Raw genomic sequence first — 18,874 nt, 5'->3', positions numbered from 1 at the left:
GGTTATGATTCCCAAAAAGGACAAAGATCCTGATTTGGCGAGGTCTTACAGACCTATCTCTCTGTTGAACATAGATGCCAAGATATTGAGTGGAATAATGGCTAACCGTCTCCTCCCTTATATGAGACGTCTGATTCACAAGGATCAGGCAGGGTTTATCCCTAAACCGAATACTACATATAACTTACGACGGTTGGCACACGTATGGCATGCCCCCTGCTTGGTGGTCTCCGATAGTGTGGTAGTATCTCTTGTGGCAGGTCCTGGAGGCCATGGGGTTCGGTGAGCAGTACCTTAAATGAGCACAACTGCTTTATGCAGCCCCAACGGCCAGAGTGCGCATGGGTAGGACTGTGTCAAGGCAGATAGAGCTGAGTGGTGGAACAAGGCAGGGCTGCCCGCTTTGGCCCCTATTTTTCACGATAGCCCTGGAACCATTGGCAGTACGCATACGGACAGTCATGGACAATTGGGGGATACAATTAGGTAACACCAATCATGTGATTTCATTATATGCAAATGATACACTGCTGTATTTGCGACGGCCAGAAGCATCCACCTCGGTGCTCTTACGCGAACTAAAACAATTTGGGTACATCTCGGGGCTGCGCATTAATCCCGGCAAGTCAAGGGTGATACAACTGGGTGGGTCGACCGCAAGCTCACCGGAGGTACAACCGGATGTGGCCCTCCCCTGGGCTGCGGCAGGGGAAAGATACCTGGGACTACGCTTGGCTTGCTCTACGGAAGCCTTCTATGCTGCTATTATGGGGCGTGTTCTGGAAGGGTTGCGGGTCTTGATACACTTCTGGGCTGATCTACCATTATCGCTTATGGGACTAATATAGCAATTGTGAAGATGATTATTCTTCCACGATGTCTATATCTCCTACAACACTCCTTTTATGAGGTACCGAAAGCATGCTTTAATACCTTGGAAACTCTAATTAGTACTCTTCTGTTGGGGAAAAAACGAAGAAGGGTCCGACTAGCAACACTACAGAGGACGGCGGAGGCTTAGAAGTCCCGTGGCTAGACATGTACTATATGGCATCTCAATTGCAGTGCGCAGTCCATTGGTTAGACGACGAGGAGAACTGGGAGAAAAATCTGTTAGCTGGAACATACGGAAGAGAATCACTGACCGCACTATTAATGATGGGATCTTCGATCCCCGATAAGTATCCCTATATAATACGACCTGTGGCAACAGTCTGGGAACAGACATTACGGTAGATAGTCCGACATGCCCCGTATGCACCAGACATGCCTTTATGGGCAGTCCATCCCTTTGCAGCAATAGCGGAATCCATGTCAATTAGTCGTAGGGAAGGGGGCTGCCTATTGGTAGGGGACTTGTATAATAATGGCCGCTTCCTGACACGTGAAGAGGCACAAAATGTTTTTAACCTAGGTCCAGGCCAATTCTTACAATATGCCTAAATATCGAGGGTCGCACGGGAATCATGGCAAACTTTCCCAGAGGAACCGCCAGTCACTAACACTCTTAAAACTATGCTAGAAATGGTACAAGGGGGAAAGATGGATTTCACACTGTTATAGAGCCTTAAGAGATGATCTCCCCAGAGAGACACTGCGTTTTTAGCAGCAGTGGGATGATACCCTAGAGGCGCCCCTAACGGAGGCAGAATTGCAGAAGATACACGGGGGGTGCGTGAGGTTAGCACTAATGCCCGCTTTAAACTACTTCATTACAACATCATACACAGGGTATATCTGGCCCCACATACACTCCATGCAATATACCCCGACCGGGAGGACAGCGCCCTAGATGTCGCACGCAGGGGGCGGGCTTAACCCATATGATTTGGACCTGACCCACATTACAGTTTTATTGGGAAGGAGTCTTGAGAAGACTGGGAAGAGCCACAGGCTGGACTACCTCACTGGATATAAAGGACGGTGCTACTGCCAACGCCTAAAAATAAATAATTAAGCAGGCGCTTTGTGAATTTGGGGCTGGTGTTAGCCAAGTGGTGGGTGGTGATTGCCTGGATGCAACCAAGACCTCTGAAACAGTCAGACTGGTTACGAGATATAAATGAGCGGCCGACAGCTGAACTGGTTCGGATGCGCTTTGTAAGGACAGATGAAAAAGCAGGACACGATAGAGTAGCTTGAGCGTCCATGATATCGACTCTGCAGGACAATCGGACTCACGATACACCACACTACCAAGACAGGGATGACGCCTTAGGGATAGCTCTGGTGGAAACATGGGCGGACACACCCGGGCACCTGAACAATGAAAAATGAATAAAGTGGGCTGTATTAAAGGTAGTTACAAGGAACAAACACTGGCATAGCCAATAGGTCTCTCTTTTGGGACCTTTATTTAGTTATGCAGCACAATATCCTTAGTGCAACACCAACTGTTGCATGGCTAAACACTTATACAGTCCCAAAGGCGAGACCTATTGGCTATGACAATGATTGGTTTTGAAGCTAACCATCCCAAACACCCATGTCTGAAATTTGATTGAGGGCCAGGCACCATTTGTGAAGTGGTCTGTGAATAAGACACTCACACACACCCCTAAAACGCGTCAATAGGAAGACAAGGTTCTGGCCAACTAGTGTTTTTTCCCCCCACACTGATGCATGCGCTCAATGAAGAAGACCTTCATAGCCTATAGTTAAATCTATCTTCAGGTTAACCTTTGTCTTGCAACTGGGAACACACTCCTGGTAAGATGGTATGTTGTGCGAACATATTACTGTCTTCTCTGCTTGCACTCCTTTTTATTTTGCGTGGATGCAGGAACGTTTTGTGGAGTTTACATTGCACTGAGAGACTTGAATTTTCCTTTACAGTTGGTGCTATCTTAGGCTACTGACCAATCAGATGTTGTTGAAATCAAGGTGATGTTTTTAAAACGCTCAGCTATAGCTGTCTGGTTTTTTTTTCTCCGAGTTTTATATAGCGCAAACTTGACCCGAAGGTATCAGGGCGCTTTTAATGAGCACCAGTTGCGTTACATAGGGACACATTCATTTTTGTTAGGCACAGGGAGATTAAGTGATTTGCCCAGAATCATAGGATGTTGAGAGTGGTTGCCGAGACTTTAACACAGTTCCCCAGATTTGTGGTCCACCACCCTAGCCGTTAGGAATTTATTAAATATTTAATTTATATAATATATCAAATACATTAATTTATATTGCCCCTGTCTCCTGCACACTTGCAAAAGGACTGCAGGATTTTTGTCCCTTCTAAAAAAAAATAAAAAAATAAAATATATAGAACAAACACAAATGGTGCATACTTGTGTAGAGTATGTGAAGGGATGGGCCATGAAAATGCGACCGACATTTCCTACAATGCGTTAGTCCCTTAATGTTTCTCTCTTGTTGAGTAAATGAGGACAGAGCATTCAAAGTAAAGGGAACAAGAGTGACACACTTTTAGTATTTGTTGAGGGAATTTGCACAGTTTGGTTGTGTGTCTGTAAGACTCTGGAGTAAAGGGCAGATGAAGGCACAACCTCTGAAAACAAAGGCAAATATGTTCAACATCAGGGCAGAAGGAGCGAGAAAAAGTGACCTCCGTTTTACTCAGATGCTATGTGACAAGTAGAATAGATTGGCCAAAAAATGGGAAAAAGAGAAGCTGTGATGAAGGACTACAGATCTGCAGATAGGCAAACTAGGATAGAGACATGAATGCAGAGTATATCGGGCCTAACTCTATTAATTACTGGAATGGCTTCAATCACTAGAGAACTCTCCACTTTCGTGAGTGAGTGCCTTGTGTCCTACCCTGAAGACAAGAACATGGTCATTATCCGACAGTAGCAGACAACAAGTAGTGTAACAGCCTAACCTAAGGATGCTCTTTCAAAACGGTGACTCCAGGTTCAAGACTTCAGAGTTACTTCTTATGTAAAAAGGAAGCATTAAAAACAACAGATGGGGCGATGATGTCCTGAAGCTGTATAAAATTGCATGAACTGCTTGCAAATATGGGGACAGGCAAAGTATGAGTCTTATCCTAAGCAAGAACTCAAAGAAGAACGTTTTCCATGAGTGTATGGCTTTCAATTTTGCTGGAAAGATCAACATGTAAGTTGCTGCAACGCTTTTAGCTTCTGCTTCACTTCACTTCTTTGAAGGATCTTTGCATTCACTGTACATGTGTGGTGTATTCAGAATATATGTAAACACATGCAGATTCCAGTTTCAAATCAACTACTTAATAAATTTCTCTGCAATGTCAACCTAGGTTGCCTTTATTGACGCACAAGAAGAGCTCCAGTATTAGATATATACTGGAGGACGAGCTCTTTCATATGAGACTGAGCGTGTACACGAGGTACTATGGTACATTTCAGCAGCAAGCTACTAGAGCCCCGAAATGCATTTGGTCTGATTCAACTGCAATTCCTGCTTCACGCCGGGGGTAAGGATGATCTTTGAGCTTGTAAAACGCTCCTGACAAGGCTTCGAAGCGCGTTTGCAGCCCAGTAGCGCGCAGCACGCGGGAGTGCCCTCTATAGTAGGAATCGCACAGGTTTGGCAGTGCACTGTTTTCATTCGCAGGGGGCAACGCAGAAGAGAAACGCAGACACCACGGAAGATGTGAAACACCGCTCTAGTAGACACCCCGTGATCCAAACGTGTTACATCAAATGTATGCACTGACAGACCGTTGTCCGTGTAGTGTCGTCGTTACTTACAACTCCCCTTTGCAAATTCACTCCAACCAAGAGCACAGAGATGGCAATTGCATGAGAACCCAAGAATGTCTGAACCGAATGTACACAAAGAAATTGCTCAGCTCTGGTTATATTTCAGAAAACAAACTCGCCTTCACAATGGAAGTTAAAAGCCCCTAATGTCACCAAAGTGATTTACAGAAAAGTAACTCCTGCAATAAACAAAACGAAATATTCTGGCAGTGGCCAGGGCATTCCAGGAAAGTCGGCAGAAAGGATGCTGTTTTCATTTTGACTATGAAAAACATAGGCGGCCGCGCAAGTGAAAGCCGCCGCGCTAATTTGTAACATGATCCACGACAGATGGTACCCTGCGTGCAGCTGCTCGCTCCCGACAGCTGGAGGCTGTGGCAGAGAACATTTACAGAGAAGGTGGGACATGCACCCGCCTTTGGCCAATTGTGTGCTTTTATTTTTGAAAGCCACACGCAAAGGCCAATAGACTGTGTGGAGAAGAAAAAGTCACACGCATGAGTTTAGCTAAAGTCTGGAGTAATTCCAAGAAGCCCTCTCCTAGAGCAGCATATGCGCGCTGCGCTAGACTCGACCTAAAAAGGGGATTACGCGAGTTGCAGGATACGAGCTGGTGTGAGAAAAGGTTCATCTAAGTGGTAAATGGCAAAAATAGTAGAGAGCTGGGCTGTTTACAGTTGTGATAGAAGATGGCAAAAAATTGTAATGTAAGGAATGCGGTGAAATGTGGGGAAGCTGAAATGGCAAAATGCAGTGACACAAATAGGCTTGTCTACATCTTCTGCAAATGGTGGGTCAAAGGAAGATTCAAATCAACAAAACATCTTGCCTAGAGTACAGGTCAGATCAACAGAATGAAGTGATTTGTGAAGACGTTTACAACAAAGGAAATTACCACCAAGGTTGATATACGATGTGCATATATTGTCATTAACCAGTTTGCCTTCAGTTAACGTAGACCATTAAGATTGAATTGTAGTTCACATATGTTGTGTGTGTGTGTATATATATATATATATATATATATATATATATATATATATATATATATATATATTGATTGATTGATTGATTGATTTGCAAAGGCGTCCAACGGTTCCGGATTAAATGGCGCTCTGTTTGAAGGTGCGGGGTCCTTGCGGCTTGGACCGCCGCTAATATGCCAACAATTTTTCTCCGTTTAAAAAGAAAAGATAGGGTCGCACTCCAGCGAGTTGTAATAATCCTTGATTTTTATTCACAAATCCACAGGTTCCGAGATGCACAAGAGAAACCAACGCGTTTCGTCAGCGTCCGCTGACTTGCTCACGGTTAATTTACAACTTTCAAATCAAGTTTTTTTAAACAAAAAAAACCAGGAAATTGACACACCTTTCCTGTCATGTGCGGGGTGGTTTAGAGTTCCCCGGATTTCTGGGAAATGTAGTCCCGTTCATTAACTCACGTTTGCTTATATATTCATATGGATTTTTTAACGAAAGGCTGAATGTCACAAATGAAGTTGAATGCAATGCCATTAAGGATCAAAAAAATAAAACAAATTTCATGGTTAAACCCAAAACCAAGTGTTGTCAATTTCAACATTGCATCGTGAATAAGAACCCTCTAGTGGGTCGACATTACTATATTATCAGTTTCAAAACCACATTATAAATAAATGCCCTCTAGTGGGTTGACATTGCAGTGTGTCCTCTGGTGGGCCTACATCTTAAAGACAGTACTAAATTTAGAAAATCATATTCATAGTAAATTACAAAACCTTATTTACACAATGTAACCATGTTGTTCAAATATAAAGCCGTGTTAAATGAAAAAAGTCAATGTATTTGTGTTACTGTCTAAAGATGTATATATATGTCGACCCACTAGAAGGTTCTTATTCACGATGCAATGTTGAAATTGACAACACTTGGTTTTGGGTTTAACCATGAAATTTGTTTTATTTTTTTGATCCTTAATGGCATTGCATTCGACTTCATTTGTGACATTCAGCCTTTCGTTAAAAAATCCATATGAATATATAAGCAAACGTGAGTTAATGAACGGGACTACATTTCCCAGAAATCCGGGGAACTCTAAACCACCCCGCACATGACAGGAAAGGTGTGTCAATTTCCTGTTTTTTTTGTTTAAAAAAACTTGATTTGAAAGTTGTAAATTAACCGTGAGCAAGTCAGCGGACGCTGACGAAACGCGTTGGTTTCTCTTGTGCATCTCGGAACCTGTGGATTTGTGAATAAAAATCAAGGATTATTACAACTCGCTGGAGTGCGACCCTATCTTTTCTTTTTAAACGGAGAAAAATTGTTGGTATATTATATATATATATATATATATATATATATATATATATATATATAAATAAAATGTATGTTCACTTAAAAAAACCATAGGTTTCACACATGTTATAGTTAGGTGGACATTTCACTCGTAAAAAACCAATGAAATTCCCCCGTTATAGTTAGGTCAGATAACTATAACTCGCGCGCCCGCAATCCAGTGCTCATGACGTCACATATTACATCACTCATGACATGGTCAGTGGCATCACTCATGACATCACTGATGAGATCATCCTTGTAATAGAGTGGCGGTAGCGTGAGTTATAGTTATCTATAACGGGGGAATTTCAATGGTTTTTTACGAGTGAAATGTCCAGCTAACTATAACATGTGTGAAACCTATGGTTTTTTCAGTGAATTTGCAAGGTTTTTTAAATGCTAATTCCTAACTATAACGTGTGTGAAACCTATGTTTTTTTAGTGAATTTGTAAGGTTTTTAAATGCTAATTTATGTATGCATTATTATATATTTATTTTACAATAAACTACCTATGTATATAGTTAAAGATTGACTGTATCCTTTAATATGGAATGGCTCAGCTCTTTTATTTTGAATTTGGATAAAGTTGAACAGCATAGTTAATATCTTCTATAGACTTAAAAAAAAAAAAAACATTTTAAACTGTTTATATCGGTTTTTCACCATGCGCGCACCCCGCGATTTTTTGAATAAAAATAAAATATTTTTTTCACCCTTCGGGGTCCTCAGGGACCCCCTGACAAAGGCTAGGGGGTCAGGAACAGATTGACACCATATATGCAAAAGGCACATGCCTGACCTGAGGACTACCTCTTTGCCAAATTTCAAGTAATTCTGTTCAGACGTTTGGGCTGTACCTTCGACTAAAGGTCCTATGGGAAAACGCGTTTTGGGACCCCCCTTTTTTCTCAGCCCCCGCGACTTTCAGGGTAGGGGCTGAGCGCCCCATTAGTTTTGAAAATTTCGCGAGGATTCGTCAACCGGCGCCAAAGTTATTCAAAATAGAATTTTCAGATTTCCTATGGGAACTCGGTCCTAACTATCTACTGGCGACTGCCAGTAGATCTCGATCGATCACACACACACGATCACACACACGATCGATCACACACACGATCGATCACACACACGATCGATCACACACACGATCGATCACACACACACACACAGTTATTAGGAAGTGGAATTAGATGTGTGTTGATAGCTAGTACTACAGAATGTAGGGATGGAATGTTAGAGGGGAAAGGTACTTTCTGTGACAGTTGCAGTCAGGAGTTTGCCTGAGCTGGTCGTCTTGTTGATACTTCAATAAAGCAACTGCTACAGACCACAAATCTCAAGATTTATTGTAGAATAAAAACGTTTCAGTATGCATATGTATTAAACATATGAGGGTATGCGGAATTTGTGCTAAATCATACTCGGACACAGTGGCTCAGGTTTAGACAACAGTGTGCAAGACGTGCAGCTCTATACAAAATATAAATTATACAAAATCTAAGAAGAATGTCAAAGTATTCAGACTGAGTGCGTTGGTTCTCGGGGGAAAATGTTAAACTAATTAAAGAGAATTGGCTCCTGACTAGGTTTAAATTAAAACGCTTTCTGGCCCGAGGAAACATGTGACAGTAACTTATTGTAGCTGGCAATGGACTCCGAGAGGGAACAAATAGTAACAGTTGGGCCGTAAAACACATAAGGAATACGATTAATGAAAATAATAATGTAACTGCAGACCTTTATGCGTCCGCGGGAAGGCATTAATGGAAGCTTTGACAAGTTGGGCCAGGGCAGAAAATAGAATGTGCCTATCTTGCTCTTAATAAACTAACCCTTCGGCTGTCAGCGGGCAGGGTATATCGCCTCTGTTCAATGGCAAACTATTGCTGTAAGGAAAATCACAATCTAGTTAATGGAATAAACGGAGAGAAACTAGTTAACTGCTTCTCTTTCCTCAAAGCATTGTTTTGACGGATGCTTGCACGTCTCGTTGTGCACCTGGACTCTGTCAATTAAGGAACGAGGGATAAATTACACGATTTGGTCAAACTGGATTAAGAACTCTGGCCTGCTGGCTGCACAGTGAACAGTTCGGGAACAGGCCACACAGCCATAAATAGAGATGCATTCCGCCTTAAAATAGCTACAGATTGAGGCAGTTTACCGTGTGGGCTTATTCACCCTTAACAACTGGATTTTAAAAACCAAAATATAGTAAAAAAGGATCATTTAATTTCAGTTAAGTTCTAATAACTGCTCTTTATGTCACTCCTGTTTTTTTGTTTACTGTTTTTTGCCATGAACAGGGGGCATAGCAGGTTTACTACACAGACCAGGTACTTCCAACAGCCCAGCAATGTCTAATGTGGGCATAACAGAATGTGATATTTGCTCTGCTACGGCATCGCATGTAAAAAAAATTAAAAAGCACTTGAGCCTCGCCGCCAAGATGAGACCTGCATCAAACTAGCATACTTTGTTTCACTTGCCTTTATCTGAAAACGAGGTTCAGCTAAAAATAGACTGCTTTTGTATGTTGAGTGCGTCCAGAAATAGCATCTCCTTTTACAGACACTGAAGCAGTTTTTCTTTTTAGTTCAAGGCCAATTTAACCAACCACTTGAAGAAAATAGGGTGGCTACATATATATTTAACCCTAGTCCACTTTGCCGGGTATCTCCCATTATGAAGCGTATACACATATATATTTTTTTAAATCTGCCTACATGCACAGCAGCATATGAGAAAATGTCCCTATTAAACGTAGCAGGAGGTCGGAACTCACCCCCTTCTTTATCAGACATGGACCGAACTCTTGCTGCCCTGCAGCCTTGCCCTAGTCAGAACGCGCCTTCCCTAGTTTAACTTTCAAAACCACTTTATAAATCATCTTCTTTAACTATGCTTAGCTCCCATATTTTAAGCAGTGATCTGTCGTTATCTGAAATTGCACGTTAAAAATTATCAGGAAATCACTTTTTATATGGGATACATTTGCGGCAACTTTTTTTTTTTTAAAGGTTTACCTCAGCAGTCCCTTTTCCAGAGCTATGCCAGGTTGGCGCTAGGTACGCCACCAGTGTGCCCGAGACTCACCTGCTGCTCGCAGAGCCCTCTCTTCTGGACGCCCGGAGGGCACGGTCTGCTCGCACCCCGCGACGGCGCCGTGGTGTAGCCTGCCTTGAGGTTAGAGGCTGGTAGCTCCTCGGTGGGACGCTGGGTCTTCCCCTGCCTCGGCGGCATCCTCTCCCAGGGGTTGCCATACTCCGCCAGGATCCGCTGTTTGTCCAACTTCAGCCGCCGGGCCGCTGGCTTCAGAGACGAAAAGTAATAGCGGCTCCGCTCCCACTCGTCCAGCGGCCGGTTTCCAAACACAGACACGGTGCGAGCCGCCGAGGCAGCGGCTGCCATGGAGGCCATGGCCCGGGTTCGCTCTGGACGAGCTCCTACCCTGTATGCCTCCCCGGAGCCCGGGCCACGCAAGCGAGCGCCGCCGCCCTAGCTTTCCCGTTCTCACTATATCGTCCTGTGGAGAGGGAGTAAGCACCCGCCCACCGCTTCGACTGCAGGACACACGCCTCCTTAATAACCCAGCAACTTGCCATCTAAAAGCAGAGCAGCACCCTCTGAAGTAATAAAAACTGATCAACCGTCATCCTAAATTATACCACCACCACCCAAAACTCAGTGCGCAATCACCACCAAACAGAAAAACAAAATTGCACGACCCTCCTCGAAAGAGCTTTACACACCTCTCCATGACAAGTTACCTTTCCATTCTGCATCTATCCATTCCAGCCAGATCTGTTACACTCATCCTTGTCACAACTCCTCACCTCTTTCCCTGCGCCATGGGCCGCCTCCCACTAGTCCCATACCACATCAGACTATCACCAGGCTACAGCCAGCAGGTCAGCTCATGCACTTAGATACTTTCATTCTCCCCACAGAAGAGATTTCTAACCACTACTGTGACTGACTCACGAAATGTAATCCAGTTGAGTTAAAATGGGAGCCACAGGCCAGTAGGGCCCCTCGTCCATGAATAAATACAGATTTGACACTTTAAAATATTGGATGTGGTTATGAAAAATCTCTCTCTGTCACAGTGGTTAATTTGTAGAAATAGAAGTGCCAGGGCTCTCGTCAGGAGTCATCTTGTACCAGCCCATTTCTACTGTTAGCACTGCCTAAAACAGAACCAACTGCTAACCAAGAAAGTGGGGAGAGGATTTGGCCTAATGGCCAGAGTTGCAGACCGGTGTAACCTCTACATGCTGTAATTCTGGCCAAATCACTTGATCTTTCCATAGATGAATGGCCCTTAACGGGTGCTCATTAAAAGCGCCCGTGCTGATGGTTAAGTGCAAGTGCTGAGCACCGGAGATCACTGGCTCAAATTAACCATTGCTCGGTCATTGAGTTGCCACACTGACATTTTTAGGTCTCGCCTGACCCAGCGCATGCGCTGCTCTGGCGAGACTTATTGAGAGGGCTCCAAAAAGTGCTACCAGGCCAGCCTAAAGCTACAGTGCATGTGCGCGGGCACGCACGCCGCGCTTGACCGCAATCACTTTCACAGCCCCACGGCCGCTTTGATGTTTGATCGTGATGGCAATCACTTTCACTTTCGCGGCCGCAGGGCCGCTTTGCATAGCCAATAGGTCTTGCTTTTGGGACCTTATAAGTATTTAGTTATGCAACTGTTGCATGGCTAAACACTTATAAGGTCCCAAAAGCGAGACCTATTGGCAAAAAAGTATCATCCACCTCAGCTCCATATTGGAAAGTTTCACTGTGATCCATCAAGCAGGGGCCAAGAGAAAGAAGGGGGGTATTCCAAAACATGTTTGAGGGAAAATCGAACAGCGATACTGCAAAAACTGACACATGACACACCTCAAGCCTCAAACAGGCCCCGGGGACCCCATCCCCCGCTGCCAGTGTATTTTGTTTGGGGAGGAGGTTGTGCATGAACCACCCCCCTCCACAAAGATCGGCTACAGGGACCCCCAGTCCCCAAATCTTGATCGCAGTGTCCTGCAGACCCCATCCCGGAGCGCTCTCTGGGAAATGTACACAACTTTGCTCCGGCCCAGCAGGAGCAGTGAAGTAAGCTGTTCCCACCCGGCTGGGAGCAAAGTAAGGGAGCCGGCTCCCACCAGCACCGAGCTGGCTTAGGCTCCCCGGGGCACCCAACGAAGGTTAGATTGTGGGTGCCCACAAATAAAGTAAGTATCTGGCTCCCATCAGAGAAGCCAGCAGGGGCTGCGGGGGTCATGGGGCTCACCCTCAGTGCTAAACAATACTATGTTCTGGGCACACGGGCACCCAGTGATGACAAAAAAATGCATGTTCCCTCTGGCACCCATAAAGGGTGCCGGCTGGGCAGCTGGCGATGTGTGAGGGACCTTGGGACTCCCCCATGGCCTCAATATTAAAAAATAGTGTGTGGGCACTGAGGCACTCAAATAGAAAATATATTTTAAAAAATTATAAGTGAGCGGCAGGAGTCGATCATTGATTATTCACTGCTCCAGCAAGAAGCGTCCCATAATGCCCTAGGACATGTTTGAAGTATATGTTATCTTGCTGGTGGTGCCTGAAGAAGAGGCAAGGGCACCACCATTTTTTTTAAATTGGGGTGGGGCTGCAGGGAGTGCTAAATAACTAGAATTGGTGAATTTTAGTGGCTTTGTTAGTTTAAAATAGTATGTTTTACCAACGTTTTCACCCAACTATAACATCCCATTAACCTTTGGTTTTTTTCATTGACTTTCTAAGGCTTTTTTTTTTAATGTAAAGTAATATATTATTACAATTTCAAACTATAACATTACTTTGTATTTTCCAGTGAAACTATATATAGGAAGTAGGCAATGCTGGGTAGTTCCGAAGTTTTAGGTAGAGAGAAGCTCCTTTATATGGAGCCACTGTGTAATTATAGTTAGGTCAGAATTTCCAAAGAATGAGGGCTTTTTGTTTCACTCATAACTTTGGTGCTGTTTGAAGAATCTTCACAAAACGTTCCGCAAAAACGGTAACCCACCTCAGCCCCTTCATGGAAAGCTTTGGGACGATCAGTCAATCAGAGCGCCAAAACACTTTTCCTCCATTCAATTTCCATAAAGAAAATTAGACAACAATATAAAAAAAATGGCTGAACAGAATTACACCTAATTTGTCAGAAAGCTAGATCTGTACCCAGAAAGCGTGATTTTAGTATTTTGGCGTAAATTTGTTTAGCCGTTTTTGAGAACCTATGGTTAAAAAATAGCGTTATCTAGTACTGCAAGCCTCCCGCAGGACTGCAAGGTCAAAAGATAATTATCTGATAGTGTGACCTAAACATTGGCAGGGAAGTGTAAGGCCATTTTAGGACTCAGTCCTCGGGTCCTAAGAATAAAATAATTTTAAAAAACATAGAGAGGCAGTTTAGGGATACCCTAACTACCTAGCCCTTGTGGGGTGAGTCCCAGGGGGACCCTTAAGGCAAAATAATAAATAACATTTTAAAAAAAATTGTGTCGTGATCCCGGGGGCAGACAGAATTTATTTTCTAAAAATCTGGGCACCTCATTTCCTTAAAATCTTTCCTGGATGGGCCAGGATCTAGCGGGTGGTGCATGTTTATTTACAATATTTATTCTATGGAGAGGGGCGTGTGTATGGCCCTCCTCCTCAAGCCTACTGCTGGCCCCAGGGAGACAATCTCCGGTGGGGTCATGTATTTTCTGAGTGCAGAGGGGCCTCATCCTCCCGGATCAGCAGCAAGTGTGCCACCTCCTTCCATTCTCAGGTCTGGTAGATGGAGAGATGCACTTACCAATTCCTTCCCTCCTCGTGGACAAACTGCACATCTCCTGGCCAGTGGAAGGAAACTGTCAGCTGTGCGCGTTATAAATACTATTAACATAACATAACATAACATAAACTAATGCGCTGCGCGGGTGTGGGGGGAGCCGGCGGGGTCACAGCGTACCAACAACACACATGCAGCTACCTTGAGTGCTGAATGAAGAATAAAAATGTATCTCCCTGAATGTGATCAGTGTAAGGATACAATTCATCTTAATACAAAAAGGATAGTAAGAAAGCTATAGTGCAGGCAAAAAAACACAAAAGAAGAGTATGAAAAGCCTTTACCGAAGCAAACAAATGAGATTAACAAGAAAGCCAACCAATTATACGCAGTAGGTTTATGGTGAGACCGAAAAATCCTACCACAGAAGGGTACTACAAGAGTGAATTGCCTGCTACTAAGGGCTGTCTCACCATTTGGCATAGTTTCTTTGACGAGGAAACTGGCCTAGATATGGATGCCAGCAGGATGAAGCAAGGAACCTGTTTAACTGAATTACACAATAGGTAAAATCTGCCCAGATATTGCAGCCAGGGGAAAAGTTGTCTACCCTCTATCATGGGAAACTGCTGCTCGCAGTTTGCAAGTGTGCCCTCACAGTCCGGGCCTACATAGCTATCCTGAATGAGTTCTTAGAGACTCATTGTATCGGTGGGTCCAATTTTCAGCTAAAAATGAAAATGGATTAATCAGATTGTTGCATTTTGTGTCTAGAAATAGTAAAGTTTATTACATTAAAATATTACGCTAAGACATTAACAAACGTTTGCTTAATTTCACCCCAGTACCCAATGTAATATTTATTTCTAGTGAAGAACTGTGAACCATTTGCTGTTTTTAGGCAACAGATGCCGCTTACCACCTGCTGTGGATCAGGGTGATGGCTTGATTGAGCTGGAAGATGGTACTGAAAACAGTGACAAGAAATATTGGACTACTTGACATATCCAGCTGTTTAGGTGTGACGTTAGTTAAGACTTTTTGATTCCTACTAAAAGTATAGACCTATTATACTTACTAAGAGCTTTCAGCAGCCCTCCTCATCCACTGATGTCTTTTTGTGTTATTTGCATCGTTTATCTACCACCGATACAGCATGGGGAGTGAGCATCCCACTTCATTCAATAGCTAATTTCACTGTGAGCGACAGTACTCTTTCATAAGGAGCACACCCACACAAAGTGTTTCCTGTCAGTCGGGGGCTTCTGTTGCAATGTGTTCTTTTTGAAACCCCCAAAATGTTTTTTGCTTTTAGATTTTTGTTTTATATCAGCAAACGCCTCACAGCTGCTGAAGCAATCATTTTTGGGGGGGATAATTATTATGAAATAAACAAACATTGACAACGCCAAATGCCTGGTAGCCAACTTCAGACCTGTTGGGTTTGCCAATGCTTCAGTATATGTTAAGAAAAAGTATTGTAGTGGTAGTCAGAGTGATCAATGATCCTGCGAATCTTGAGGCAATCTTTTCATTAAACAAAAGTTAAAAGGGTTAGTATTGCCTGTGCTTGTCTTACAGCTAATGGCACACTATTTGGTGTGTGTTCTCGACTCCATGGTGAGGCACCTATAGAAGCAACTGCATGGTGCACATGCACAGCTGGTACTTTGACTTCTAATAAAGCAGGTTTGTCCCATGTAAAAAAAAAAAAAAAAAATATATATATATATATATATATATATATATATATATATATATATACACATATACATACACATACATACACACACACACAGTCCTTTAAGACACCAAAGACTCCTTAAATGAACAAGCAACTTCTAGACAAAACTTACATCCAGTACAGAACTACCCACAAATACCACACTCCATTGAAACACTCAAGCCCCATTCTGTGCCCAAGCCGCTAATACGCACAGTCTTTGCCAAGTGCACAACACTTTACGCAGACCACATTCCCTCAGATACTCAGGCAACCTTAGGGGGCCAATCTCCTACTAAGTACAACCTTAATTCTGTGCACGAGTCTTCACTTCTTCCAGAACAACAGCCCCGTTAAGTGGTCAAGTCCCTACTCCGCTCAGCCAACGCTGTATGTGTACAACTTTTTTTTCCGGCATCCTAACACCTTTCGAGTGTACAATTCTTTACACAAAGCAGACTCCCTCCAGACACAAACTACATTAGGTGGTCAAGCCCATACTACACACAGCCTTTGCCCTGTGGACAACTGATCATAGAGAGCCAACTCCCTCCAGAAGACACCCAAGACCCATTAAGTGGCCAAGCTCCTACTACAGACAGACCACCCTGTGCACAGTTCTTCACAGAAGGCCCATTTGTTCCAGACACACAAGTCACATTAAGAGGCAAAATATGTTGCAAAAGCTTACATTCACAGCAATACAAAAGGTATAGAAATGATGCACTAATGTAGCCTCATATATACCTTTCAGTGTGACAAGTGTATAGCAAACCGTTACACTCACTGAATGCTGTTATAAGGTTTGTCATCAAGGAGGTCATTTGAGATGTCATAAGTGAAATCATTGATGATGTCACTGAACGTTTCCTGAGTGATGTAATATGTGAGGTCATAAGCAGTGCATACGGCGTTTAACACGCAAAACAGCCAACGCGTTTCGTCCCCTTGCGGGACTTCTTCAGGGCTGTTAAACATAAACAAATACAATATACAAATTTAAGAACTTGACTTACAACAAGTATACAATAATATTCTTACACAACAATCCATGTACTCGAACAAAGACAGACCAACAGATTGACAAAGAAATATAAAAATTCTTATTTACATTACACAAGTCATACATAATATCCAATGAATTTCTAAATCCAGAAATATAGTCTAAAAGGTGCCAAACGGCACCAAAATTGACCAGAAACGTTTCCAGTCTTTCTAGTTTCTTCTGATAACTTTAATGTGTATATGCCCAAAAGGGGCTAGGAAGCTGGAGATAACACTAAGAGGACAGCCACACTATTTGGAACGTACAGAAGTAAAAAAGAAAGAAAGTTAGGTGAGTAGGATAGAGTGCCATATAACATAAAATATGCAGACTAATATTAAGGTGGAATGACAGAGCATGAAAATTAGAAACAAGAAGGGAGATATGTGGGAATTATATAAATTCCACATGTCAATTAAACATAACCCCCATATTGATAGAGCATCAGAACGAGTAACAAACAAACAAAAAATAGTCGTCTAAGAGGGAGCTGGTACAGAGAAAGGGCTAGTGCAGTGAAAGGTGTGTCATTCATATACCCACCAATTAGAATCAATGGAATCAGACGATCTCCAATGTGAGTTATTATGAATCGAAAAGTCTCCAAGGAGAAATGCTTCACAGGGGTAATGTGTAGTCCGGTGTGTCAGAAACTAAAAATTCTGGTTCAGTTCACAGGGCACAAACGCTAACTAGTTCCAAGTGACTAGGATTGCACATAAAGAATCGTACTCACCAGCGACAAATAAAAGTAATCTCGTCTCTTAGGATTATAAAAGACACGGACGTCCAATTGCAATTTTAATAAGCAAAACACCCCAATAAGGCAGGAAGAGTGACAACCTGTAATGAGAACGTGATATTTTGAGATTTAGTCCTAATCAAAAAGAGGGTTACAGAAAACACCCCCCTAGAGACAATAACCATGGCGGCCGAATTATAGCAACTAATACAAACAATAATATATAATATATTCAATGATGTAACAAAGTCCCGTAATTCCCAACTATCCAAACTTCAGGATAATTTGGATTTTGCCCACTTTGCGTGAAGTGTCCAGGGACAAAGTTAGAGACACCAAAGGTGTCCTTTGGTGTCTCTAACTTTGTCCCTGGACACTTCACGCAAAGTGGGCCAAATCCAAATTATCCTGAAGTTTGGATAGTTGGGAATTACGGGACTTTGTTACATCATTGAATATATTATATATTATGGATTGTATTAGTTGCTATAATTCGGCCACCATGATTCTGACAAACTCTTTTCTTTTAATTTTAGAGTATTGAGAAAAGGGATCGTAACATGCTTGAAATCTATACATATAAATAGAACGTGATATTACTTAAATTGGACTCTCTGTTTCCAGTACGTGTATGACCGTCATTGTGACGTTGACGGCGTTATTGTTTGCCTTCATGTAAGTGTGCGATAAACTAGGACTTATCATTTTTCGTATGTTTCAATCTGAGTTGAGACCACTCTCTCATAATTACTATTGATCGTTTGACCGTTATATTTTATACCGTAGATCTTATTTGATGGGGAAGCATTTCTCCTTGGAGACTTTTCGATTCATAATAACTCACATTGGAGATCGTCTGATTCCATCGATTCTAATTGGTGGGTATATGAATGACACATCTTTCACTGCACTAGCCCTTTCTCTGTACCAGCTCCCTCTTAGACGACTATTTTTTGTTTGTTTGTTACTCGTTCTGATGCTCTATCAATATGGGGGTTATGTTTAATTGACATGTGGAATTTATATAATTCCCACATATCTCCCTTCTTGTTTCTAATTTTCATGCTCTGTCATTCCACCTTAATATTAGTCTGTATATTTTATGTCATATGGCACTCTATCCTACTCACCTAACTTTCTTTCTTTTTTACTTCTGTACGTTCCAAATAGTGTGGCTGTCCTCTTAGCATTATCTCCAGCTTCCTAGCCCCTTTTGGGCATATACACATTAAAATTATCAGAAGAAACTAGAAAGACTGGAAACGTTTCTGGTCAATTTTGGTGCCGTTTGGCACCTTTTAGACTATATTTCTGGATTTAGAAATTCATTGGATATTATGTATGACTTGTGTAATGTAAATAAGAATTTTTATATTTCTTTGTCAATCTGTTGGTCTGTCTTTGTTCGAGTACATGGATTGTTGTGTAAGAATATTATTGTAGTAAGTCATGTTTTTAACCCCTTGCATGCTTCTGACGGAACCACTCCGTCATGAGCCACGGGCGCCGTGTGCTCATGACGGAGTGGTT

General features: G+C 42.6%; 1 protein-coding gene across 2 annotated transcripts in view; it reads right to left on the bottom strand.

Annotated features, from left to right (window-relative positions):
• The window catches only part of C6H1orf198 (chromosome 6 C1orf198 homolog), a 123,332-nt gene that overhangs the window by 84,836 nt on the left and 19,622 nt on the right, over positions 1 to 18,874 (bottom strand). The window contains exon 1 of one of the 2 annotated variants that reach the window (XM_085612053.1): positions 10,129 to 10,560. The exons of the other annotated variant lie outside the window; for it this stretch is intronic. Within the exon in view, the coding sequence (XP_085468179.1) occupies positions 10,129 to 10,452 (324 nt within the window). The 5' untranslated portion in view covers positions 10,453 to 10,560. Of the gene's footprint in view, positions 1 to 10,128; positions 10,561 to 18,874 lie in introns of those variants that run through there. 2 annotated transcript variants of the gene reach the window in all.

The sequence above is a fragment of the Triturus cristatus genome, chromosome 6, assembly GCF_964204655.1.
Source record: "Triturus cristatus chromosome 6, aTriCri1.1, whole genome shotgun sequence".
Lineage (NCBI taxonomy): Eukaryota > Metazoa > Chordata > Amphibia > Caudata > Salamandridae > Triturus > Triturus cristatus.
This window is presented reverse-complemented; position numbering and strand designations above follow the sequence as displayed.